The sequence below is a fragment of the Engystomops pustulosus genome, chromosome 8, assembly GCF_040894005.1.
Source record: "Engystomops pustulosus chromosome 8, aEngPut4.maternal, whole genome shotgun sequence".
In the NCBI taxonomy this organism is placed as follows: domain Eukaryota; kingdom Metazoa; phylum Chordata; class Amphibia; order Anura; family Leptodactylidae; genus Engystomops; species Engystomops pustulosus.
This window is the reverse complement of record NC_092418.1, coordinates 74,364,731-74,392,381: the sequence shown is the minus strand read 5'-3', so window position 1 is coordinate 74,392,381 and position 27,651 is coordinate 74,364,731. Positions and strand designations below refer to the sequence as shown.

The following is a 27,651-nucleotide window of genomic DNA, read 5'->3' as shown; positions in this document are numbered from 1 at the left end:
CTTTCATCCTGATGGTAGATGCCCTTTAAGGGAACCTGTAATTTTCAAAATGCAGTGTAATCTGCAGGCAATGTGTTATAGAGCAAGATGAGCCGAATAGATTGAAAATTTGAATGTATATATAGTATAAAAAAAATTAATTCTAGGATAACTTATCATTTATCCATTTAAATATCTGCTCATAAAAGTCTAGTGGGCCGTTCATACTTGACTCTTAAAAGGGTTGTCTGGACTACATATCCGGTTTTGAGGGGGGGCTGTAAAAAGAAACTTATTCTTACCTCCTCCTTTGCTCCTGTTGTCCCATGGCGCCGCTCAACAGTGCTGTGCTCCTGTTTGCTTAGAGAGAATGGCATGCCCAATGTTGCATCAGTTGAGTGGATGGAGTCACACGGAAGCGCCTGCCTTTATAAGCAAACAGGGGCACGGTACTGACAAGTGGTGGCATGGGACTATGCTACACTTAATCCAGGACCTCCAGAATTGCTCAGTAAATAACAGCTTTATAAATTTGATAACATTTTCTATAAAGGTAAGTACTGTATAGTGGTTTTGTTAACCTACACAACATACGGTATATAACTGCACCAATAAGCTTCTTGTAGAAGGCTGTAGTTTCTATTACACAAAGGTTCAAAATCCCTGGGGAAATACAAGAATTTATCCTTTGAGAAGTGCATGTTCTTTCTAGTCAGAGTATGGTCTAGTGGAGAATATTTTTGTATAAATGTATGTACACTTAGCTTAATATTACACAAAAGGTTAACTTATTAGGGTTTTCAGGCTTCTATGTCCTTCCCCACTGCTCCAGCTGATATTAATAGAATATGGAGGATCTGCAGCCCTCCAGAACAGTGCAGGCAGCATTAGCCGTGATGGGAACCTTCCACCTGATTGGTCATGGAGTGCGCTACCATAAATAATACCCTCGCCTGTTTTGAATTTCACAGATAGTCCCTGGCCTGTCTAATAAGGAAACTTTCACAGACATTAAATAAGGGCCTAAAATCCCATTAGGGAGATATAAGTCATACAGACGTTTCACGGGCTCTGCAGTTAATGACCAGCGTTTTGGGCGAGGTTACCGTCATTGTGCTAGTTTAATAAGAAAAAATAAAGCTCACTTAAAGGAATCTTCTAAATAAGGTATTGAACACACGGATGCTGTTTATGGGGCTTAAGATGAATTATGTTGAAGGTATCAGAGCCAAGTGGTCTGATAATGAGAGCCAGACAACAAAGATACATTTATGCAGGCAGCCAAGCCCGAGACTGGTTTTGTGTTGTGGAAGTTCTATTTGCTTTAACAATGTAGTGTACAGGATTTTTCCTTCCATGCGGACAAATACTGTATGGCCCTGACCTAATGTACACCATATTAAAAAGCAGACTCGTGCATTAAAGGGATTTCCATGCTTTCCTCTTTACAGCTGGGTTATTTAAGCTTGCCGAGCATCATGGGAGGTATACAATGTCCATTGCTAAAAATATATACATTACTGCATTAAGAGAGGGAATCAGAGTACAGAGACAAGATTAACTTAGCGTATTGTACAGACACCTACATCTGCAACCATGACCTAGTGCCTAGTGGTGAAACGGTGATTCTTCACTGCATGGCTTCAAGTTGTTTCAACAGATAGCACCCGTTCGTATGTATCTCTGTGGTCTCATATACACGAAAGCAGTGTCCACAGCCCAATGTGTGTGCCGACTGCTGAGCCAGTGTTGCAGCTTGGGCAGCCCTTTTGTACTATCAGTGTTGCGTGAACATGTCAGTGACACAATGGACCATGGATCGGATTTTGTCTTCTGGATGCTGATCCACACTACTTACTGTCTGATGTGTTTTGTGTTGTCCTTCTACAGATAAATTGGGCATTTTAAGGCTGCGTTCACACTACTGTATGGGGGATGTATGTATGGCCACAAGCTTGCGGTTGTACATATGTCCCCCAATGATGGCAATGGCTGTACGTACCACTGCCGGAGTGGTACCACTGCCGCACATGTGTAATGGCTCATACAAAGTACATTACTATGGAGTTGGGAGGGGGTCACCCCTCCTCCTCTCCAAGGCGCTGATCATACGCTCGCCCGGCTACCACCCAGTGTGAATGCAGACTAAATGTTATTTTCCCATTTTATTTTTTGTTCCCAGGAGACACAGACCAAGGCCAGTGGTTTCTGGTAGCATCTTACACCTCTCTCTCTCTCTATTTCTTGCACTTGTTGATGGGAGCTCAGTCAGAATAGCTGAAGGCTAAATGTACATTCTTGGTACAAATGCCCCCAATCCTCAAAAGTCACTAACGCTAAAGGGGTTTCAGTTACAGTACACGTTGTCAGGTCTACACAGATTTTTAAGTTTAATTCATTAGAAGAAGACTAATTAAGGGAAGGCAGGGTGACTCACATTTGATATTGAGAGAAAAGTCTGAAGTTTTTCTAATCCTGGGAAAACTTGTGGTCTGGACTGACATTTGACATGTAATGTGTAATGTGTACGGCTGGTTTACCTAGACTATTGCTGTTTGTCCTTATGTGATTTCACATAGTTACTTTGTAAACATAGTAATTTACTTATTTTCTTTCAAGGATATCCTTAGCTCACCTGTGTAGTAGCAGCTAGGAATCACAGCGTACTATTAATGCAAATGATAGGTAAATGTGATAAACCAGAGTGGTGCAGAGGTCCGCAAGGTCATCTGATTTCATAGTTTGGAGGATTTTGTTCACTATTAATCAAATTACATTCCGGTAAAATAAATGTCATGAAACTTGAAGCCTCCACTCTCTGGCTTTTCAGGTTATTGCGGCCATACTTGTTTGTGTTTGTACAAGATTGCTCTGTAGTATCTCACTTTTCTCTGCATTGTCCATAATCTATATCTATGTTAAAAGCTCGTTGACTTGATTAGTACTTGATTAGTACGGCCAGCTGGGTCATCCCACTCCCAATAATTCTGTTGGATCCTGCTGTCTTAACTTAAAGCAGCAGAGAGGACAGAAAAAGCTTCTGAGCTGTGTTGCATTTGGGTAAATCTTGATAGGACTTCTAGGATACAGTGACTGTCTCTGTGACAGGCAGACTGACAACCTTTTCTATAAACACATTCCTATAGGGAAAGTTGTCAGGGCAGAACTCTCACTGTCTCAGCTGTGAGTCCAGGATTCACTCAGCTATTTTTCCCATAAGTCCAGGAAAAAGTGTGCCCCACCCCCACAACGGGAAAATACTGTTGGTTTGGTATAGAGCATTAATGTAAGGTAAATGTTCAAAGTAAGTAATAGGATCGTGTGCGTTCTGATAAAATTGGTAAACAGAACAAACACTTTTTGGAGAGAAATCTTGTTTGTGTTCTAACACATATTTCTAATATTAATGGATGAAATATACTTGAGTAGTTAGTAAGGTGAGATGATTAGGGGAACACTTAGCCCCTGCTAGCATTTGCTCTATTGTTATAATATAAGTGAGAGATAAGCCAGTTTATTGGTTGAACGGCCTTTTTGGCTGGTTCTGACATTGCCCCCTTAAGTCTCCAGCCTCGCTGTGAAATGCATTGTAACGAAAACAACTAGGAACCTACTTAAGCTGCTAAATGAATAGACACACAGCCCCCTATATACCACATGGCAAAATATAATGAGGGTTGGAACTGTTAAATGACTGAAACTGCTAAATGCATAATGCTACTTGGCAAAACTACTGTGCATTTAACGGTTTTCCACTCTGTAATAAATGACATATGTGGAAAACGTGCAGTAAATGTGAAAAACGGCACAATTGGTTTAGCAAACGTGCCCTTTTTTCTCTCTGTTCCTCCTCGTGTGAATATCAAAGTAGTGCTGCCTGTAATGGATGGTTTTATGGGCCGCCTTAGCGAGACTTGTGGGTCACACACTTGGTATTATAAATGTCTACATGAGACACCAGCTTCCATGCAGAACAGTAAGTTGCGGCTTCCAAAGTTCCACAGTTAACCCTTTGTTCTACTTAATAGGCTACACAATGTTAGGGATTAAATTGCCAGTTCAGTAAAGATAATATTTCTATATGTAACATAGCAATTGAAAGCTGAAGCAGATGTAAGATAATCAACCATCATCCAAATATTTTAATATACAGGCCAGCACTTGGGAGTAGTTCTTATATATAGCATGATATAACATTGACAATAGAAAGCTACTGATTCTTCAAAGTTTTGCACTATAACAACCCCCTGATTGTAGTAATATGTTCTACAGGAGTGGTAGTAACATGACATATAGCGGTGGTAATAATATGGCCTGCAGTGATAGTAGTAATATGACATATAGCGGTGGTAATAATATGGCCTGCAGTGATAGTAGTAATATGACATATAGCGGTGGTAATAATATGGCCTGCAGTGATAGTAGTAATATGACATATAGCGGTGGTAATAATATGGCCTGCAGTGATAGTAGTAATATGACATATAGCGGTGGTAATAATATGGCCTGCAGTGATAGTAGTAATATGACATATAGCGGTGGTAATAATATGGCCTGCAGTGATAGTAGTAATATGACATATAGCGGTGGTAATAATATGGCCTGCAGTGATAGTAGTAATATGACATATAGCGGAGGTAATAATATGGCCTGCAGTGATAGTAGTAATATGACATATAGCGGTGGTAATAATATGGCCTGCAGTGATAGTAGTAACATGACATATAGCGGTGGTAATAATATGGCCTGCAGTGATAGTAGTAATATGACATATAGCGGTGGTAATAATATGGCCTGCAGTGATAGTAGTAATATGACATATAGCGGTGGTAATAATATGGCCTGCAGTGATAGTAGTAATATGAAATGTAGTGGTGGTAATAATATGGCCTGCAGTGATAGTAGTAATATGACATATAGTGGTGGTAATAATAATATGGCCTGCAGTGATACTAGTAATATGACATATAGCGGTGGTAATAATATGGCCTGCAGTGATAGTAGTAATATGACATATAGCGGTGGTAATAATATGGCCTACAGTGATAGTAGTAATATGACATATAGCGGTGGTAATAATATGGCCTGCAGTGATAGTAGTAATATGACATATAGCGGTGGTAATAATATAGCATGTAGTGATAGTAGTAATATGACATATAGCGGTGGTAATAATATGGCCTGCAGTGATAGTAGTAATATGACATATAGTGGTGGTAATAATATGGCCTGCAGTGATAGTAGTAATATGACATATAGCGGTGGTAATAATATGGCCTGCAGTGATAGTGGTAATATGACATATAGCGGTGGTAATAATATGGCCTGCAGTGATAGTAGTAATATGACATATAGCGGTGGTAATAATATAGCATATAGTGATAGTAGTAATATGACATATAGCGGTGGTAATAATATAGCATATAGTGATAGTAGTAATATGGTAGTCATATGGCATGAGTGGTGGTAGTTAATGGAATGCAGTGATAAAGGTAATATGGCATGTAGTGGTAGTAATATGGTAAGTAGTGCTGGAAGTAATATGACATGTAGTGGTAGTAGTAGTAATATGGTAGCCGTAATAGTAATAACATGGCCTGCAGATTATATGGCATATATACCATGCAATGGTAGTAATGTGGCATGCAGGGCGGTATTAGTATGGCATCATTAATAGTAGTAATTAGTATGGCCCCCCCCCCCCCCCGGATAGCCGAGTATGGTGCAGAACCATCACTATTTAGCCACGGAGGGGAAACATCTTTCTATTTTTCTCAAGAAGCTAAGAGGCTAGGTTTACCCCTGGCAGTGGTGGTAGTAATAGGTCATGAATAAATAGTAGCAATGTGACATGTAGTGGTATTAATAAGGTATGCTGTGATAGTAACAATATGGCATATATGGGATGTGGTGGTGGTAGTAATAAGGTATTAAGTCGTAGTAGTAATATGGAATGCAGTGATGGTAGTAATATGTCATGCAATCATTTTAATAACATGGCATGTAGTGGTGGTAGTAATAAGGTATGTAGTAATAGTAGTAAATGCCATGCAGTAACAATAGTAACACGGCATGTAGTGCTGGTAGTACTATGGTATGAAGTCGTAGTAGTAATATGGCATGTAGTTGTGGTAGTAACAAGGTATGTAGTGAAATGGCATATAGTCATGGTAGTAAAAATACGGTAATAGTAGTAATATGGCATATAGTCATGGTAGTAATATGGCATGTAGTCATGGTAGTAATAATGAAGTAATAGTAGTAATATGGCATGTAGTCATGGTAGTAATAATGCAGTCATAGTAGTAATATGGCTTGTAGTCATGGCAGTAATAGTAGTAATAGTGCATGTGGTCATGGTAGTAATAATACAGTAATAGTAGTAATATGGCATATAGCCATGGTAGTAATATGGCATGTAGTCATGGTAGTAATAATGTAGTAATAGTAGTAATAGGGCATGTAGTCATGGTAGTAATAATGCAGTCATAGTAGTAATATGGCTTGTAGTCATGGCAGTAATAGTAGTAATAGGGCATGTGGTCATGGTAGTAATAATGCAGTAATAGTAGTAATAAGGCATGGTAGTAATAATGCAGTAATAGTAGTAATAGGGCATGTAGTCATGGCAGTAATAATGTAGTAATAGTAGTAATAGTGCATGTGGTCATGGTAGTAACAATGCAGTAATAGTAGTAATAGGGCATGTGGGCATGGTAGTAATAATGCAGTAATAGTAGTAATAGTGCATGTGGTCATGGTAGTAATAATGCAGTAATAGTAGTAATATGGCATGTGGTCATGGTAGTAATAATGCAGTAATAGTAGTAATATGGCATGTAGTCATGGTAGTAATAATGCAGTAATAGTAGTAATATGGCATGTGGTCATGGTAGTAATAATGCAGTAATAGTAGTAATATGGCATGTAGTCATGGTAGTAATAATGCAGTAATATTAGTAATATGGCATGTGGTCATGGTAGTAATAATGCAGTAATAGTAGTAATATGGCATGTAGTCATGGTAGTAATAATGCAGTAATAGTAGTAATATGGCATGTGGTCATGGTAGTAATAATGCAGTAATAGTAGTAATATGGCATGTAGTCATGGTAGTAATAATGCAGTAATAGTAGTAATATGGCATGTGGTCATGGTAGTAATAATGCAGTAATAGTAGTAATATGGCATGTGGTCATGGTAGTAATAAGGCAGTAATAGTAGTAATATGGCATGTAGTCATGGTAGTAATAAGGCAGTAATAGTAGTAATATGGCATGTGGTCATGGTAGTAATAATAGTAATATGGCATGTGGTCATGGTAGTAACAATGCAGTAATAGTAGTAATATGGCTTGTAGTCATGGTAGTAATAATGCAGTAATAGTAGTAATATGGCAAATACTGATATGGGAGTGTTTATGATGGAGGAGACATACAGTACTGACTCCATGACCTTCTCCATCCACTGTAATCCAGGAGGACACAGGACATCACAGGAAGTCCTGCCACCTGGGGAACACATGGAGACATTTCATATTTCTGGCATATCTTAGGTAAGCAGAGAACTGATTACGATTGATAAAGGACATGTCCTACCTAATAGATCCAGCATATTAGACATAAGTGAGGTCCAACATACATATGTGTTGTTTCTTTATACTTGGCTAAAGATAACCCCAAAACTTGGAAGAGGTTTTCCCATGAAGGACACCACTGCTGAGTCACCACTACAACCAAGGATTTGGCTGAAAGGCCAAGTCTTTCCTGTCACGTGAGGAGAAACAAAGGAAGTTGAATTCAGTGGGAAACAAAAGTTGCGCTTATGAAGTAACAGGGACCAATGCAGTCTTATTTCATATCCCATTTAGGAGTCAGTTCACATGTCAGAATTTGACATTGGAAAATCCGGGTCAAATACCGGGTCTAAATCTGTTCATATTTTTACCGACATGCCTTATATCCTGACTAAATTCAACTCAGAATATTTTGCACCCATAATATACGTGGACACAGCCACTTGCAAATAAAAAAAAAATCGCAGGGTCCTCCTGTTGATTTGATTGGTAGACGATTTATGTCACCAAAATCAGTGGCAAAATCCATCAAGTTAAAGCTGGTCATTTCACCCCCTCAGCTAGGGATATGTAGATTTAAAGGAAATCTACCATTTGCTTTTATGTATTATGAACTAAACCTAACTTGAGAATGCTGTAGCAACACTTATGCAGAAACATATCTTGTTTAATCCCTGATCCCAGGGGTTTTGCTCAAAAAACTATTCAGGACCTTGAGAAAGCTGGGTGCCTACATAAAGGTGCCTACATTAGACACATAGCTTCCTGAACTGTCCAGACAGGACTAATCAACCTGAGCTGGAGGATTCAGCAGTAACGGAGGGATTGTGGTTCAGCGATTGATTACTTCTGCCTGGCAGGGACAACACAGTGATTGCATCATTAGGGAGCAACAGAGCCCCATTATTTATAATTTTATAATTGTTTTTTCAGCAAAACCACTCAATTCAGGGATTAAACAAGATATGTGTCTGCATCAGTGTAGCTACAGCATTCTCAATGTATGTTTGGTTCATAATGCATAAAAGCTAATGATAGATATCCTTTAAGGACATATCTATTTCCTCAGTTACATATTAGGTTGCTCTATGGTAATTCTCAGTTTCATACATAAGCTTATGATATGTAAAATTGTAGCCTTTGCAGACATATGCTGGTACAATATTTATTGTTAAACTAACAGCTCTGTGAGTACCCGATATTCTTGGATATTGCTGAGAGTGGAAAAAAAAACTAAAAAAAATAGTTCTGACCTTGACATTGAAAGACACTGAATACACACCTTCTTCTTACAAACTCAGACAAACATTTCACTATGGTAGTCAGACCTTTCTCAAGGTGAGAAATACCAAAGTGTCAAGTTAAAACTCTGCTCGTATTTTATACCACACTAACAAAGTAAATATGTTTAACTTGACATATTTTACGTTCCTCATTCTCTTATCTTGCTGTCACTTGCAAGACTACTTGTTAAGATCACAGCGGGGAGATTTATGGGTTTCTGCATAGCTCTCAAGCATGCTAATTCCTTGAAAAACGGAGACTTTTGATATTTAAGAGGGCGAGACTAATGAACAATATGAGGGCACGTTATGTATGTTGCTGGTATCTGTTCGTTGAGTTGAACTTCTGGAGTCCTGTATGGGGGCAGTGCGGGGTAATAATGTGATTGTAAATGTTTGGTGACAAACCTTGACAAGTTGTATGGTGGTTATGTTCCTCTACCTAATGCAGATACAATAAGCATTACATCTTAACATTTCTGGTACAACTTCACTAAAGCACTAGATTTTTATACATTTTTTGAGATCATAAGAGCAAAAGAGGATCACTGTAGAGTGAGAATTTTTATCCTTTGTCTATTTTATCTTACTTACCTGTAACCTATAAGAGTTTCAGAAATCTACCATAAAAATCAAGCATGAGTAAACCAGGGACACATAGTTATATATTCAGGCACCATAACTTTAGTAATCTACTTGTTTTTGTTATCCATGGCCTTCTTCCTTCTAAAATCAGCTATTAAAATTATGCTAATGAGTCAGAAGCGTTAGGGGGGGGCTTGCTAGAGCCCTGCCCTGGTGAACTTCACATGCTACATGCTACACTGTCTCACCTCACCCCTGCTCCCCCAGCACACCTCCTCTGTCTGCATGATTTAATCTTACAGCAGCACAGGAAGTATCAGCACACAGTGGGAGAGGGAAGTGCCCCTTCACACTGCCTGTGAAGCAGCAGCACAGAGGGGTTCTGGTAACATCCCCAGGGCCCTTCTGATTCATTAACAAAAATATAATTGTTGACTTTAGAACGGAGGGGGGCATGGATAACACATATAAGAAGATTACCACTGTCACTGTGCCTGGATCTATGAGTAAGTGCCCCTGGTTTATCCATGCTAGATTTCCTTTAATCCTTTTCCCTGCTGAAGTGCTATATAGTTAAAAAATATGGCTAGATTAGATAGATATATAGATAGATAGATAGATAGATAGATAGATATTAGGCAGATGAGATTAGATCGTTGATACATGGCTAGGCAGATTGATGATAGATAGATAATAGACAGATATAGATAATAAAAAAATAAATGGGTAGAGAAAGAAAATATAAAAATGCATTATGATACTAGACATCAATGATGGATGTTAAATGGATTATTGAAATATTAAATTGTGGATATATAGATACCAAAACATTAAAGATAAATAGATCATTTGACATAGAAAGAAAGAAAGGGAAAAAAAAGATACATGATGAAATACATGATGATATTAGATAGGATATCAATAATGGATAGTAATGGGATTATCTAATAGATAGCTAGGTAGATGATAGATAAATAATTTGAGATACATAAAGAGATATATATGTGATAGATAGATGAAAGATAAAAAATATTAAAGAAAGAAAGACGATATTAGAAAGATGGATATTAAATGGATTCTTGAATTATTACAAAGTTATGAATTGACTGTGATATATTATGTGTTTAGGGTTATGTTCCTTTTTAATACACAATAAATATTTGCCTGACACTTTCCTTTAATCAGAGGATCCGTCTATTCATCCATATGGCAGATTTATAACTCTTCCAATTACCGTGCAAATTATTGCTAATATTAGCTCATGAAAGTGTTTCTGCTCTGCAGGTTGGTTATTATTTATAAAAATCACACAAGCAGCTGATACATTCATAAGCTAATTATTTCGGCAGCTGGGTACACACTGAGCAATATGGCTGCAACTGAGCAGATTTTTTTTGGTACTTGCTGTGGTGAATTCATGCAGGGTGGGGGAGTAGTACACCAGACAGTCTTAACTAGGATTCATATATATATACTAATTCTCAGAGAAGAGCTACGATGCTGTTGTGCTTATCTGGTGTAATATTAGGACATAGGGTTTGATTTCCAAATCACAACTGGACACAGACTTCCTAAAATCACTAAAATGAATCAAGCTTTCAAGATGTATCCTTCTCAATATAATTATTGTAGTGTTCTGACAAAGAAATGAACGGTGATTATATATGGTAGTAATAGAGACCTCCAAAGATCTTTAGATGAATCAGTGATAAGTAACATTTGTGAGTCTTTTACACAGTAAATATAAAGTAAAATAAGTAATATTTGAGTATGTACCAAGATTGAACCACAAACACTCATTTTCCAATTGAAATGATTGTGCAATGTCAAAATCCCCAAGAAGTGTGAAGGCATCTACCCGTAACTTGTAATAGAGAATGTATGGGGTTGGGAAAAGTAAAGTATTGCATAAACAATTACATATACAGATACCCCATAATATAAAGCTTGATATAAACTTACACTGTTGTCTATTTGCACCTGTTATGAGTAATATACTAACCCGTGTAAACTGGTAGGTGCTGGGATTCCAAATTTCGAAAAATAAGGCTAAGGTTGTGTTTATATCATTCATCTGCTTAGTGGGTCAGTTTAATGGATATGCTAAAAATGGCTTCCAATAAGGTGCATCTGTTATACATGTGGTATGATAGACTATGCTATTCTGCTAAATGTCTAAAGTAATGTTCATAGATTGAAACAAATGTAAAATGGACGTACTTATATCTGTAAAGTACTGTATATCTTCAAAGCAGACAATAGAAGCATATTGTAAACTTACATTAAAGGAAATCTACCATTGGATTTCATACATTATGATCCAAATATACCTGGAGAATGCTCTAGCTACTCTGATGCAGAAACATATCTTGTTTAATCCCTGAGCTGGGTGGTTTTGCTGAAAAAACTATTATAAGATTCAGGATAATCAGGCTCTCACACTCCTGTGCCTCGCTCAATGCTTCTCCTCTTGCACTGCTTCAGAGAATGATGTAATCACTGTGTTGTCCATGACAGGCAGAAGTAATCAATCACTGCTGTATATGAGTCATCCAGCTCAGGTTGATCAGTCCTGTCTGGACAGTTCCATGTTATGTGTTTATGAATGGTAAGCAGCATGCAACCCAGCTTTCCCAAGGTCCTGAATTTTATACTTGTTTTGTCAGCAAAACCACTTAGCTCAGGGATTAAACGAGATATGTTTTTGCATCAGTGTAGATACAGCATTCTCAAGGTTTGTTTGGTTCATAATTCAAGAAATCAAATGGTAGATTTCCTTTAAGGCTTCTTGCACAAGAACATGTGCTACACCTGGCTGGGACCTCAGGTGTAGCATATGTTTGGCTAGAGAGGTGGGCAGGTAAGCCCTACTCACCACTCCCCGCTCCAAAGGGAGGCATGCTGCCTGGCCGTTCTTTCGGCTAAAGTTAGCGCACACTGGGGCACATTTACTAACAACAGTGCAAACTGCACTTAATGCAGTTTGCCTCTGTAGTGTGCATAGGACACTAGCTTCAGGATTTCTGGCGCACGTTTTTCATGAATCTGGTGCCCCCTGCACTGCTCCGACAGAGTGCACCACTTTTTTTGGTGCCTATTTAACATGGTGCATGCGACTCGTTTCTCATGGTCCGACTAACCACCCCAACACCCTCCAATTTGTGTTGCATAAAGAATAGTGCAGCTGCGCCTCAAAAGGGTCGCGTGCAACACATATGTGGTACAGACACTTCTTATATATCTGTGCCAGAAGTTTGCACTAAAAAGAACATGCAAAGTCTGTCCGACATAAAACTGGCGCACGGCCCTTAGTAAATGTGCCCCACTATCTGTTTTCTGGCGATGGCACAGTAGGATGACACATGTGTATGTGCTCACCATACCGTGGTGTGTACTATGCACTTATATGGTGGCCATATGGTAGCTGCCCTTCGTACAAGTAGCTGCCATATACGGTTGTGTTTAAGGGACCTAAGAAATCAAATCTAAAATAGTCACATCCACCCAACTAATATGATCACAAACAATAATAAAACAAGCACATATTTGCCCAAAATTGGTGCTTGTATGACATTCAATTGTGACACCCCCCAAAAAGGATGTGGTTGTAGTTTACATACGTGTGGCCACTATGTTACTTGGACCTTTCAGTTCGTGATTACTAGTGGCGAGATTATGCTCAATGATCTATAACATGACATATAATATATTTCCGTAATGAGTACAATGGATTCAGTAGTTGGTAGACTATTGTTATAGAGCAGTAGATACAACATCTAGGGCTTATCACTTGTATTATGTATAAATTCTATATCTAAAGTGCCTGAGAGGAGCTGGGGGCCTATATTTTCCCAGCAGTGTATGTTATTTTCTGCTGACAATCCTATCTCCGAGCATTCATAATGCTGTCAGCACCGCACTGCAATGTGAAAGTTGCATAGATCAGTGACAACTAGTGTAGTAGGACAGTGTGGATGTGTTCACTTGTAAAAAAAAAATCTTTCATCCTCTCCCTGATCCAGAATAGAGCAGGTCTGTGCAAATGTGGCCTTTCTCTTGTAAAAACAAGGCAGTCTTGTGTTACAGATTACCCGATAAATCCCCAGTGCCTTCACAGTTCACTGCCTACAGCTGCTACAGATGGGCAGGAGCCTTCTCTGTCTCTGCTCTGTGCTGTGCAGCCGCCAGTTGAAGGAGAAAATGGAATGATCAGGCTATTAACATCGGAGCCGTGAGGAAGACGAGGCACAATAAGAACAGCTGGTGTTTCTGCCTTGGCCGATACAGCGAAGATAATCAAATCTTGCCTTTCCCCCCCTATTTATTTATGTTTGGGGAGCGATGTGTGGTGGAGGATGGGAGGAAATTAGGGCATTAGAGGTTAAAGAGTTAATCGTACTAATGCACAGAGTCACTTTGATTCACTTATTGACAGATTGGCTATAGCGTGCACTAAGTTGGATTTACCCATAGCAGATTTTGTGAAAATATTCTGATTGGCATAATTACGGTATCGCGTATTATGTGCAAGTCGGTAAAATGTTCACACAAAATACAGTAAAATTTATAGGACTGCCAATAAAAAAATTCTATTCTAATGAACATTATAACTAGGATCAGGAGGTGCAAACACTGTCTGGAAACGGAAAAGCTTCTTACAGTGCAAATTATTTCTATATGGGTGAAATATTACAATGCGTAGTTGGCCAACTCAGGTTAGTAGGATTGGAGGCCACTAACTCGCCCGACCTCTGGGCATGTAACGTCTTGTACCTGATGTCTGAAGGTTCCTATTGGGAAACACAAAATTGGGATCGTTAAACAGGAATGCAGCATCAGAGCAGGAATGTATTACTATTTTCATAACGACACCTTAAAACAACTACTAAGCGTTGAAAAAAGTCCACATAAATCAAATGGACTTGTCTCCTGTTGCTGCGGGTACTAGATATCTGCACAGATCTGATGGTAAATGACCAATCACCGCAATGTTTGCAAATCGAATGAGCCCCCCAAACAGGTCATCATGGGTTCATAATGGAACAAATCGCACAGAAGCCAAGATTTTGTTTCTTCTATAAAAAAACAAATTTGTAGTAGAAGGCAATGGCAGGTCAATTAAAGTCAATAAGGAACAGAAGGTGAATGCATGATATACCATTCACCGTTATGTTCTCAGTTTCAAGACCAAAGAATCACTTCCATGTAGGATAATAGCAAAAAAATGGGGTTATTATAATATTATAACACTCAGCTATAGTGGCTTTTATACTAACAACACTAATTCCTTATTAAGACACCTAGTTGCCTGTGTGAATGGAGCTGTGGATAACATGCATTCAATCCTTTCTTTACTGCTATGGGAAGGTGATGTATTCTGACATTTTTGGTAGTCAGACAGAAATGTATGAAATTGTGGTCACACAGATGCACTTAGGGGTGAATTTTTCATGGCTCATGTGCCAGTTTTCTTCAATAAAAGCTAGTAAAAAGTCAGATTCCTGGTGACAGACATTACTCAGGTTAGAATTACAGTATCTGATTGTTTATGCTCCCATTGAACGCTATACTAAAAAGAAACCTATCATCACGCCTGATAAACCAGGGCACTTATCCTGGCACCGTGACTGTGGTAATATTCTTTCATTTGTTATCCGTAACCTCCTTACTTTTAAAATCAACTTTTAAAATTATGCTAATTAGCCTGAAGTGTTCTTCAGGATGCAGGTGTTACCAGAGATTGTTTCACCCTCTGCCCCCTTAGCACTTCTACCTCCCTCTGTCTGATTACAATCTCACTGCAGCTAAGTAAGATTAATCACACAGTGGAAAGGGGAAGTGGAACAGCCCGTGAAGCTATAGTATGGAGGGACACTGGTAACACCCCCAGGAGGCCTTTAAAGGTTGATTTTAGAAGGAAGGAGGCCATGGAAAACAAATATAAGAAGATTACCACAGTCAAGGTGCCTGGATCTATTAATACGCGTCCTTGTTTATCCATGCTTGAATTTGATGGTAAATTTTCTTTATGCCTTATATATAACAAGCAGAGGGAAAATCTCTGACCCACTCTGTGGTCCCATCTCACTTACTTCTGTAACCTGCCATGAAAAGGAGTGTTGTGAGACTCTACAGATATGTAAGTTATGACCTACAGAGCATCCATCTACAATTGTTAGAATCTTTTCTTTATTCTTGTGCCATAGGGTTGGCTTTGTGAACTGCTGCGCTGGAAAGAAAATCCAAGCCCAGAAAACCGTACACTTTGGGAGAATCTGTGCACCATTCGTCGCTTTCTTCAGCTCCCTCAACATGAAAGAGATGCCGTGTACGAAGAAGAGTCAAGACACCATCATAGTGAGCGCATCCAACATGTAGTACAGCTAACCCCTGAACCTGTGCAGGTAAGACGCCATGACAGTAATGAATAAACTGAATTCTCACTGTACGTTCTTTATATGGAATTATTTACAGTATTGTATGGCTATAAGAAGTTATTGCAATCCTATGGAGGACTTAGTGGATTTCTAGATCAATATACAACTCACACAACTTCAAGCTGAGTTCTGATATTCTTATCATTTTAGTAGGATGTACACAGCACACATCATCTTCTACAGTTTCTAATTTGAAGAGTGGGAAGTGATTGTCTACTATGGATCCATTAATTGTGGATGTACATATGCTTTTACAAAAAGGTCCAAAGCTATGTTCACATCTATGTATGAGGTCTTTATTTTTCTTTTATACTTATCGATAAAATACCCTGAATAGTCCTCCAGTGAACATAGGCTTATAGACTTCTCCTTTGCAAGTTGCCATTGACGCGTTATAACCTTATAAGAACATACTATAAGCAATAAGTAAAAATTCCTTTTTGACTAATCCATGTTTTACTGGTTCAGACCTGTTTATGTTGCCCTCATGTCAAATCTCAGTTTCTAATGATCATGAAAAGCCATGTCCCAAGATATTGTAAGAGTACAGAAAGTTCTTAATAAGAAATCCAGTCCCTACTTTGTGGGATTTCCAGTATACACAAATGTAGCCATATCGTCCATCAATGGTGAATAGGTGGTATACATCATACTCAAATTTTTACTGGTGATTTAATACTCCTAAAACAAACACTTTCAATAGTCAGAAGTTCTAGATATCCCTGTCGGATTGGGCTGGCTACTTGAATCCAGGTGCCAGGATTTCCATCTATAACATAAAATCTAATACAAGTGGAAATATAGATACGTATCTTGCATTGAACTGTATTTAATAATGGACCGTTTCCCATCTGAAGGGGTTCCCTTGTAATAAATGAGATAAGTTGTATCATGTCAAGATCAGACCCTTATCTACCAAAAACTCTGCTGCACCTTAGAGACGTTCTCTACAATTGCTTCTGAGCCTTTACCTGCCTCCTATCTCATAAACTTCTCACTGGGGATCCACTTCTCCCCTACTACTGTAGTTTAAGTATGGCCTCTGGCCTACACTGCAAAAGGCCTTATTGCTTGTGTAGCTTTGTCTGTGCTAAAGTACATGAAGAATACAAGCAATAAGGGCAGATCTCACTAGCTGGATATGGAAGGCTTTAACCTGTCCTGTGCCAGATAAACTAATAAACTAAAGTCAACAAAGATGGATTGTTGGTAGATGGCAGTAGCATTGCTGTTAGTGGAAAAATCTGGTATGTAGGTTTGTAGACACGTGAATGATAGTCACATTGTAATATTCTGGCCAAATCAGTAATTTTTCATTTGTCATAGAATTCGGTGAACTCTTTTTGTCAACAATTACAGTGAAATGTCATATTCTTGATGAACAAGTTTCTTCTTAATGTACCTCTATTTTTCAATTAGACACATCCCTGAACAGGAATCCTTGACTTGCCCGTATTTTGCATTAGGAGCTATTAAAGTCAACTAGGGGATTTATTTAGCTATACCTCGCTCCTGATCTGATACTGTCATTTGTTTCCTTTGTGGCAAGCCTGAACTCCTTCCAGAGACCCTGTTGTGACCCCAGAATTTCTTCACGCAAGCATTTCAATGTTTTAAATGCCACCATTCACCCATGTTCAATTACATGACAGCCATATTAGATTTCTTTTTCTCTAAAGGGCCAACACTTTTATGCGAATACTAGACAAAGTCATAACTTTAGTATCTATATCTAAGTCTGTTTCCTAATCTCAGACCACCTGATCTTATTAATTTGGAATTTTTTCCCACGTCAGTCCTAAATTACTTTGAGTTTTAGTTTTTAGGGATCTTGAGTTAATTGTGATACATTACATTGCGTGTAGAGGGTTAATCCACCTGGGTAACTTTAAGGGCCCACGTTTATTAAAGCCTTAGCGCAAGTTTTCTGTTGGACTTTACAGTAAGAAAAACATGCAAACTGCTTGCACGTGTATTTGAGAAGTGTTCATGACACATCTGTGTCTCCTGTGTTGTGGCTACTCTATATCCGACGTAACAAAAAATTCTGCACTAAAAGGGGCGTTCCGGTGCACAGTTGGATTAGTTTGCACTATTTTTGATAAATGTGGGCCATTCTGTCCACAAGCTCTGACCACGTTTTTTTTTCGAATGACATCCTGAAAAAAATATTTTTTCAATAGGGTAAAGGAAATAACCTGCATTAAACATCTCTGGCTGCTGCCTACTGTATCCAGTAGTAGTAGCCTTGTAAACCACCCGCAAAATGTTATTCTAGGAAGGACCATCATCCATGAAATCTCATAAATCTGTTGCTTCTCTCACTACACATGTACATAAGAGCCATTTCAGGACTTTTGACGGTCCACCAATTGTCCTAAACCACAGATTGAAAGCAGAAAGAAGGGACACATCCTCCAATCTCCAAGCTTGATTCTATTGCCAAATGTAGGAAGTAAATTCCAGAATGTAGGGGTATAATATTTATATAGCCCAGGACCCATGGCTGCCCTCATCCGCCCCTGACTGTATCTCAGTTGAGAGCAACAGATTGAGAGATAACTGGCATGTTTACACTGGCCACTAATCATTCACCCAATGACTGACTCTTAAAGGGGTTTTGCCACAAATTCAAGTAAGGCCTTATCCACAGTTTTCATGATCTGTGATCATCACTGAGACCCCCACAAATCACAAGTTAGGCCCTATCCTATGAATTTGTGAGAAAACCTCTTTAAATGAGTTGCCCCATAACAGTCCGGTCTGCCATAATTCATGTCTTTTTTGCACCCTGAAGGTATAACAGTACAGATGTGCTCTATATGTTTACTGTACACACCTGTATACAACGTATGTTGTTATCTTTCTTTGTGACCTATATTCTTTAACGAATTCTATCAACAAAGAAAAACTGCAACAAAAATGTGAACTCCACCTGTACAATGGATATGATCAATTACAGTGTACCCTATGTTGTCAACCACAAGATATCCATTATCTTGAGGTTAGATTGAATCTAACTCTGCGGCACCTTCATAAAGTTTGGATGTGTTTTCAGTAGGGAGTAAGTTGTCACAAGATGCCTTTAAGTGCTAATACACAGCCTAGTCTGTAGCCTTAAAAGAGTTCTCCAGCCATTAAGTTTAGCCATAATAAACTATATTTTAATTTGTTAATTCGCAGGAACAAGCAAATAATAGCCGTTCTTGAGGTATAAAAATCATTTATATTACCACCACTGCCCTTGTTGTTAGCTGAATCTCCTAGGGTATGACCTCTAGTATTTCTCTCCTCACGCCGCGCATGCACAAAAATTCTCTGTGTGCTGCAGGACCTCCTATTCAGCCAATAGCTGGGCAGCATGTAGCGAGGACAAGCAGGAGCTGCTGGGATTCAGCAATGTATGATGAGATTTGAAGTCCCGACAAGGGACGATGGCACCATAGAGGGGATAAAAGGTTAAAATACACGATAAGGGAAGTTTTAATATCACCTGATTGTTTATATTTAAGCTAACATTATTATGCAAACAATAGAGAGGGAAAACACTTAGTAGCTGGAGAACCCCTTTAAATCCTTTTCCATGATCATCTCACCCCTAAGGGGAACCTGGCACTCATGTAATGAGGCTGTGCAGACTCATTTTGGGCTTAGGAGTCCAATGGGTGGTCTCATTCATTGACTGACATTATTCCCTAAATGACTATGCATACATAAATGGCAGTTAGTGATTAAGACCTCCCACTGGACTCTTAAGAAATTAAAAAACTGTGAATTCTCTCTTTTACTGAATCTCTTCCTACAAAACTACTGCTTGTATTGATTCTGTACACAGATCAGACAGCAATTTCAATCAGACAGCTTTCTATTAAATTGTATTCCCTCCATTCCACTTGAACCTACAGTTTAATTCTCTGTTAGGATTTGTATGTAAATAAGGTAACACAATCTGATAGTGAAGGACTGGGTCTTTATTAACTCTTGAACAGCCAGCTAACTTCCAGGCAATGATACAGATAGACAGTGCAGTCATCAGTAGATAAAGCTGCTATCTTGTGCACAGTGGATCAGGTGAGGGTGCAAAGCCAAAGGGGTGTAGTGAGGCTGTTCTGATAGTGAGGAGATACCTTATCAGGGCCCCAGCACACACCTTCACCATCCTCTGATATGCTGCCAGTCAGGGCTCTAAAATAGGTTAATGACTGTGGAATCCTCGGAATGTGACAGCACCTGCATGTAGTGTAACATTCACCACCTCTGCACAGCTGCTGCCAGACGTTACTTGTGTATAGATGTCCTGCAACTAGGAAGTCACCAGAGCAATACTAGGCGCCCATACATAGGGCACCATATAACCTTACTACCCCAGGGCTTCTACAGCTCTGCCTAGATATTGCAGAAATCCTGATTGTAGAATAGAAATTAATATCACCTATCAGCGATATTTATCAGAGTTTCTACACCAGAAGACTGGCGAACTTACAAACTAGCAGGCATTGTGATTATTATCCCCTTTATGCCATCTCCACGCCAAGGAAGTCAGCTGGTGCAGGAAAGGAGTGCACTACCTAGACCATGAAAGTGATCTGCCCTGTACAGAAATCTATAGAATAATACCTAAAAAAAGTTTACAGAATCATAAGTTAACTCCAGGGAATGAAAAATGTAACTAAAGAAAAATACTGTTGCCTAAATAAATGCAGAATGTTCGCAGTGGACATTGTGACATTGCAATTAAAGTCATAGGGGCTTTTTTACTAAGGGTCGCGGATCACACTTTCGTAGGACTGCCAGTTTCGGGATTTGCGCAGCTTTGACAGGTATACAACAGGGGTTTGCGCTGGGATTGTGTCGAATTCGAACAGATTTTGGCGCAGCTGCGCTGGCTTCCATGCAACTGAAATCTGAGGGCGGGCCACCGGACGATACGAATGATTCAGACTGAGCTCAGGATTTAAGATTCAAATTGTGTCGCAAGACAATGCACTTACATGTACCAGGAATAAGAAGGTGAACTCTGTTGGACCTGAGCGGGGAAGCGACACATGCAGGATATCGGGCGCATGGTAAATAGTGGCACAGCGCATTATCGTCGGACAAAGCACTTTAGGTGAACTCAAAGGATCGGGTAAGTAAATCTCCCCCATACTATGTAAAGTAACAATTCTGTGGCAACTTTTTAATAGAAGGCAGCCTTGCAATGTTCCTCTGTTATTCCCACTGGCAATGTATGTATATATAAGTCATACACATTCTGACACTCTATATTTGGTGCTTATTTTAAAGCTTAAATATTTTAACCCCCTACATATTATACTAAAATCATGCTTCTTGGAGAATGGAGGATGTGTCCGTTATGCCTGCAGAAATGGCTCTTGCGTACGTGTGTATTGAGAGCAGGAACAGATGTATGTTGATTTAATGGGTGAATGACTTTCAGAGTAGAAAATTTGACGTGTGGTTTGGGTGGCCATGGGCCCCCAAGAGATTGGAACTCCAGGCTACTGCCCAAAATGCCTATATTATAATCCAATACTGCCTTGGAGTCGGGTTGAATTGTATTGTGCACCCTGCCTGGACAAAGATCCATTGTCGTCACAGTGCTGCTCCTTCCCTATTATTGCTGGATCCTTAAAAATGTATTCATACATTCGCAGGGGGAGTAACAGGGGAACAACATAATGTTCAGTTCTAATAACAGTTACAGTACTACATGGCTATTGTTTCATGATAAGCACGCAGCCTCGTTTGAGTAAGATTTTGGCAACAAAACATCCTATGAACATGTTTTAAGGTTATTTTCTTATACAAAAGATACAAATAAAGAAATTCTATATTCTGCATTCCAGAAACATACTTCATATACAAACATGTCATACTGAAACTATCTATCCCAGGCCGACAAGAGAAAAAGTGGGGCCTTGTCTTTGCAATTTACATACTTTGTTTTTGGCAAGTGCAAATCCAGTTGCCCGTCACCAATCTACAGCAGTTATGGGGTTATGTTGCCCAAACTCCCCATCCAATTGCATCTGTGTTCACAGTGACATGTTACATTGTAACGCAAGGCTGGGTTTGGGCCTGTCAGCAAGTTTTGAAAGCGTGGATTAAATATTTATTGTGGCCGTGGAGCGCACAGAGAGTGGTTGGAGCTGCAGCCAGCTGGTATGAGATGCCAGCTTACTCTAGAGGGTGCAGGCTAAAGGCACACGCTAACACAATGTGGCAACTTAACCCTGCAGCAGCCAGAGCTTTCTATACATTAGAAAATGAAATTCTGCATGTGTGAGACAAAGTTCACTTTCAAAATGTTGAATTATCTTACTACAAAATACTTAATGTAGAAATTACCTAACGGCACTTCTATATATACTTACTACAGATATATGTCTTAAAATTTCTACACATTTACCATTGCTGAGCATGGCTTATTATGTTATTCATATCTAGCAAAATCATTTCTAGACAATTACAACTTTTCTTTGGTTGTTTCTTTCATCACGTTATATCGTTTCTTGGTATTTAAAAAAGTTGGATAAAAGTGACTTTAGTTTCAAATAGTTGTACGAGAGGTTGTCATCCAGCTTTCCCTGCCAGGTGGTGGTGGAACAGATGTGCTGGTTTTCCATAAAGCTGCCCTCGGAAGATACTAAGAAGAAGAGTTGTAAGCCCAACACTCCTTAGTTCTCAAACACTTGTCGTTCCTCCTATTCAACCACTGCACAGTACTAGTACTCTTATCCTGCATATATATACACTGCACAGTACTAGTACTCTTATCCTGCATACATATACACTGCACAGTACTAGTACTCTTATCCTGCATATATATACACTGCACAGTACTAGTACTCTTATCCTGCATATATATACACTGCACAGTACTAGTACTCTTATCCTGCATACATATACACTACACACTACTAGTTCTCTTATCCTGTATGTATATATATATATTGCACAGTACTGGTACACTTATCCTGCATATATAACAACTGCACAGTACTAGTACTCTTATCTTGCATACATATACACTACACACTACTAGTTCTCTTATCCTGTATGTATATATATATATTGCACAGTACTGGTACACTTATCCTGCATATACAACAACTGCACAGTACTAGTACTCTTATCCTGTATATATATATATATATATATATATATTGCACAGTACTGGTACACTTATCCTGTATATAAAACAACTGCACTACTAGTACTCTTATCTTGCATGTATAAACACAGCACAGTACTAGTACTCATATCCTGCATATATATACAATGCACAGTACTAGTATCATATATATATATATATATATATATATATATATATATATATATATATATATATATATGTAGCACAGTACTGGTACACTTATCCTGCATATACACTGCACGGTATTAGTACTCTTATCCTGCATATATAACAACTGCACAGTACAAGTACTCTTATCCTGCATGTATAACCACAGCACAGTACTAGTACTCTTATCCTGTATATATATATATACACTGCACAGTACTAGTACTAATATCCTGCATATATATACAATGCACAGTACTAGTACATATACACTGCATGGTATTAGTACTCTTATCCTGCATGTATAAACAGCACAGTACTAGTACTTATATCCTGTATATATATATATATATATGTATATGAAACAAATGGACATGTAGATAGATGGATGGACGGGTAGATAGATATATAGACTGATAGAATATTCGATAGATGTAGAAAACAAGGCAGTACTCCAAATCCAAAGTTAAATTAAAGGTAAAGTATCATTCCATGAGTTGAAATGTTTTGGTGACACCTTTATCAAGCAATATATAATGAACCCCTGACAGATGTATATGTATGGTGTGACCAATTCATGATTACGAACCAATTAATAATATCATATAAGCTAGATATGGGGAGAGTTTGGGTCACAAGTCTTGTATCCTTGTGCTGCGTATGGTATATGTTTTGTTTTTTCTTGCTTTCCTTCAAGATGTATAGATGAAAAATAAATACATAAAAATAGTTAGATAGTATTAGATATTAAGATTAATAGGTATATTGTAAACTGTTTACTCAAATGAGTTATAATTGAAAGCGACACTTATAGATTTGGGGGATAGGTGATTCATCCGATGAAAAGAAAATTAGAAGGGAAACACACAGGATTTAATGAATCATAAGAAGACCAGGCAATGGACCAAAGCCACAAAGAGGCAGCATCCAGTCACTCATAGCCCTGGCTGCTCTGATCCTAATGCTTCTGGAAGTAGTATCGTCTATGGCTCGCACTGCTTAGTGACTGTCATGCAGGACTCTAAATGATGGTACATTTAAAATGCAGGTTCCTGTCCAGCTGGCAGTCTGCAGCCTGTATAAGTTTATTCAAGGAATTTTTGAGACCTTCAAGGTCCCAGAAGACTTCTTGAAACACTACTACACTGTGGTAGTTGAACTGCGCACGATTAAGTAAAAAAAAAATGTTTCCCCCTTCCATTAATAGAATTTACTATGTATATAATATTTTCATTTAACATTGACAGGCTGGCAAGCAGCAGAATTGGGATAAATTTAGCTGAGGTAGAGCTCCTCTCTAAGCTAAAAGCAGGCATCCTGCCTTGGACCTGCTCTACTTATACTTTCTGGGTATCTTGATGAGGCCTTCTAGAAGTAAAGTGTTCAATAAATTCCTGCTCCTCTATTTCCTGAACCATTAGATCCCACAGATAACATCAGACGTGATGTCCCATTCCCGGAGGGTCACAGCTATCATAGGTCTATCGTAAGCCATAGATCCTGCACAAACAAAGGGTAGGGGATACCAATCTGAATGGTGGGGGATCAACTGCTGATGACAACAATGGGAGCACCTCATGGAGTCATCATCATTATCTTCACACTGCTCTGACAACTCTACTTTCTGCTCCCTCATGTAGAGATTTACTTGCAGCACAGAGTCAGCTCTTGTCTGCAAGAGGAAGGGGGAAGAGGGAGCAGAAAGTAAAGTTGTTAGAGTAGTGTGAAAATAATGATGATGCAGTTTGCTGGCAGGGAGCCAAGTATACTTTTATCAACTTTTAAAAGTGAATGGAACCAGAAATTCGAATTATAAAAGCAGTTTTGAAACTAGCATTAAACAGGCTATGGGGACCTGTCACAAGGTGAAAGGTGATAGGTTGCCCTTAAGTATTTTAGACACTTTGGGCAAGTTTTATCAGAAACGTCAAAGAGCAAAACTGTTCTAGTTGCTTATGGCAACCAATCAGTGCTTAGATAAGATAGGTAATCAGTATTAAACGGTGTAAATGTGAAATCCTGATGACAGGTTTCCTTTGATAAATGTATAAGCCATATATAACAGTTTTTAGTACATATCCAGTAACATCTTCAGTAGATAATCCATTCTAGTTTTGGAAGATGAGGCTGCTGATACCAACTGATAGGTAGGGGCGTTGGTCCAACACCAACTCAATATGGAATATAGTTAACAATATACAGGAAGATATAGGTCAGCTTCCTTGTTCTCCAGCATTCATATGTTATGATACTAAGACTTCTTACTATGTCTATTCTAGTCTATTCTACTTCAGTGTATAGTTACATCCACAATTGAGGCAAAAGCGAAATTATAGACACAGAAGGGGGATGATAGCCCCCTAGAAATCTGTCTCCGACCTCTTGATGTATCCGGAGAGGGCCTTGCCCCAACCCCCCTCCCCCTTCACGCCCCTCCATACCCCCTGGCATGGCGCAGAAGCCCTGATAAATACCCCATAAGAATGTCCATTAAAGAGTTAAACTACAGTATAGATGCAGAAAAAGTCCCAGCATAATTACATAGCAGTTCCTGGTAACCTTTCAAGGGTCAATTATATACCATAAATATCTTATTTACACAGCGTGCACTTTTACAGATATCATACTCCTCTTTATTTCCCCTTTAGACAAAGAAATGAATCTAATAACTGTTTGGCAAAAACACGCAGAGCAGCGGAGCGCCCACCAATAAAAGATATATACAAATACAAAAGCTGCATTCACCGGACTAATGGGACACATGACTTTAATAAGCACACAGCCATTTACATGTTAGATAGTATATTAGAAGCCTAAAAGCAACTATTTATGACTCTTTAAATCCAAGCATGAGGTAGAAGCTTGGCTTATGCAACAAGTTTTCCTGAAAAAAGTCCTTTTATTCTTGGATATAATCAATGCATAGATAAACACAGTGAACCTTATAGGGGAGGACTGACTCTAACAGCTGAGCCCTCTGTGTAAGGTTTTGGTCCCATGCTTGTCTTTATAAGAGGTTCTTAGATATTTAAAGGGAATCTGTCAGCAGAACAGGCTGTTAATACGGATGTAATGTCTGAGATCAACTTATGCAGCTAATAGCATCCTCTAAGGCAGTGATGGCGAACCTTTTAGCGTCCGAGTGCCCAAACTGCAACCCAAAACCCCCCTTATCGCGAGGTGCCAACCAAGAATTAAAGCAGTCATATTGGGCTCCTGAGGACAACAACACAGTAGAAAGATGGAGAATTTTCATCATTTTAGCTTCATTCCAGTGTCCCTCTGTACAGAGAAAATTGTGGGGCCAGCAGGAGGTCCTACAAAGATAATTTCGCCCTGTCTACTCATTCTCCCACTTCCGACAGTCCGAAGTAGCGAAGTGAGTCTCAAAATATGACTGAAAGCAGCATCTTTTAAGTTGCTTGGAACTGCAAGAAGATTCTTTGAGTCCTGTCTGGTGTGCTGGGGCGATGGCCCGGGTGCCCACAGGAAGAGCACTGAGTGCCGCCTCCGGTACCCGTGCCATAGGTTCGCCACCACTGCTCTAAGGCCTTTTGCACATAACCGCATTTGGGGACTGTAAGGTAGCGGTACAAATGGCGGCTACCATATTTTTCAGAATATAAGGAGCACATAAAATCAAAGGAGCGCCTTATAGTCCAGTGCACCTTATATATGAACCGTACTTACAGACAACAGCTGCCTTGAACAGTGCACAGGTCTGCAACCTGCTGGTCATTCATCCTTATAATCAGGTGCGCCTTATATATGAACCCAGATGTTTTAGCAGGCATTTATTGATGGTGCGCCTTATAATCCGGTGCGCCTTATAGTCTGAAAAATACGGTAATTCATGACCCCAATTGACTTCTATTCTGCACAGTCAGTGCCGGCATTGTATGCCACCACCCCATGAAAGCGCCAAGCAGCTGCATGGCAAATTATAGAGCAGGTCCTGTTCCGAACGCTTTTGGCTGCCCGGCCGGACACTTTCAATGGACATTAGTGGGGTGGGCGCTGCTGATGTCCTATGGGTCACAAACAACCTGTTGTTTGCCATCTGCAAAATGCACACATTCATGTGCAAGAGACTTGGGTCTCATGTATCAGCTTGTGCTGACAATTTTTAGAAGTTAGGGAGTATAATTGTTTCCACTTTTAAAAATGTTGATAAATGATGTAATATCAATAAATTAATTTATCTTGTTGGTAACTTCAAATCATAGAGTTGTGGGTACATGTGGAGTAATACTATTTTTGACCAATATTCCAATTTTTTTTCTAGCAGTTTTTCCCTTTGCAGGGAATTTTCTGTTGTCCCTGAGCTACTAAGTGGATGCCAATAGTGACTTACACCTTCTTTCTGCACAGAGCTTTTATGTAGTCTAACACATTCATGAGTTTCCATCTTTCTTGCTAGACAGGATTCCGAAAAAGCTGGAAGGAACACAAGTAAATTTAGAAAGAAGTCTGAGATATGCTACA

The 27,651-nt window shown here is 39.1% G+C and overlaps 1 protein-coding gene across 5 annotated transcripts in view; it reads left to right on the top strand.

Annotated features, from left to right (window-relative positions):
• SATB2 (SATB homeobox 2) overlaps positions 1–27,651 on the top strand; it is a 136,361-nt gene that overhangs the window by 94,741 nt on the left and 13,969 nt on the right. For all 5 annotated transcript variants that reach the window (XM_072121252.1, XM_072121253.1, XM_072121254.1 and 2 more), the window contains one exon: positions 15,630–15,827. In XM_072121252.1, coding sequence (XP_071977353.1) covers positions 15,630–15,827 — 198 coding nt within the window. The remainder of the gene's footprint in view (positions 1–15,629; positions 15,828–27,651) is intronic.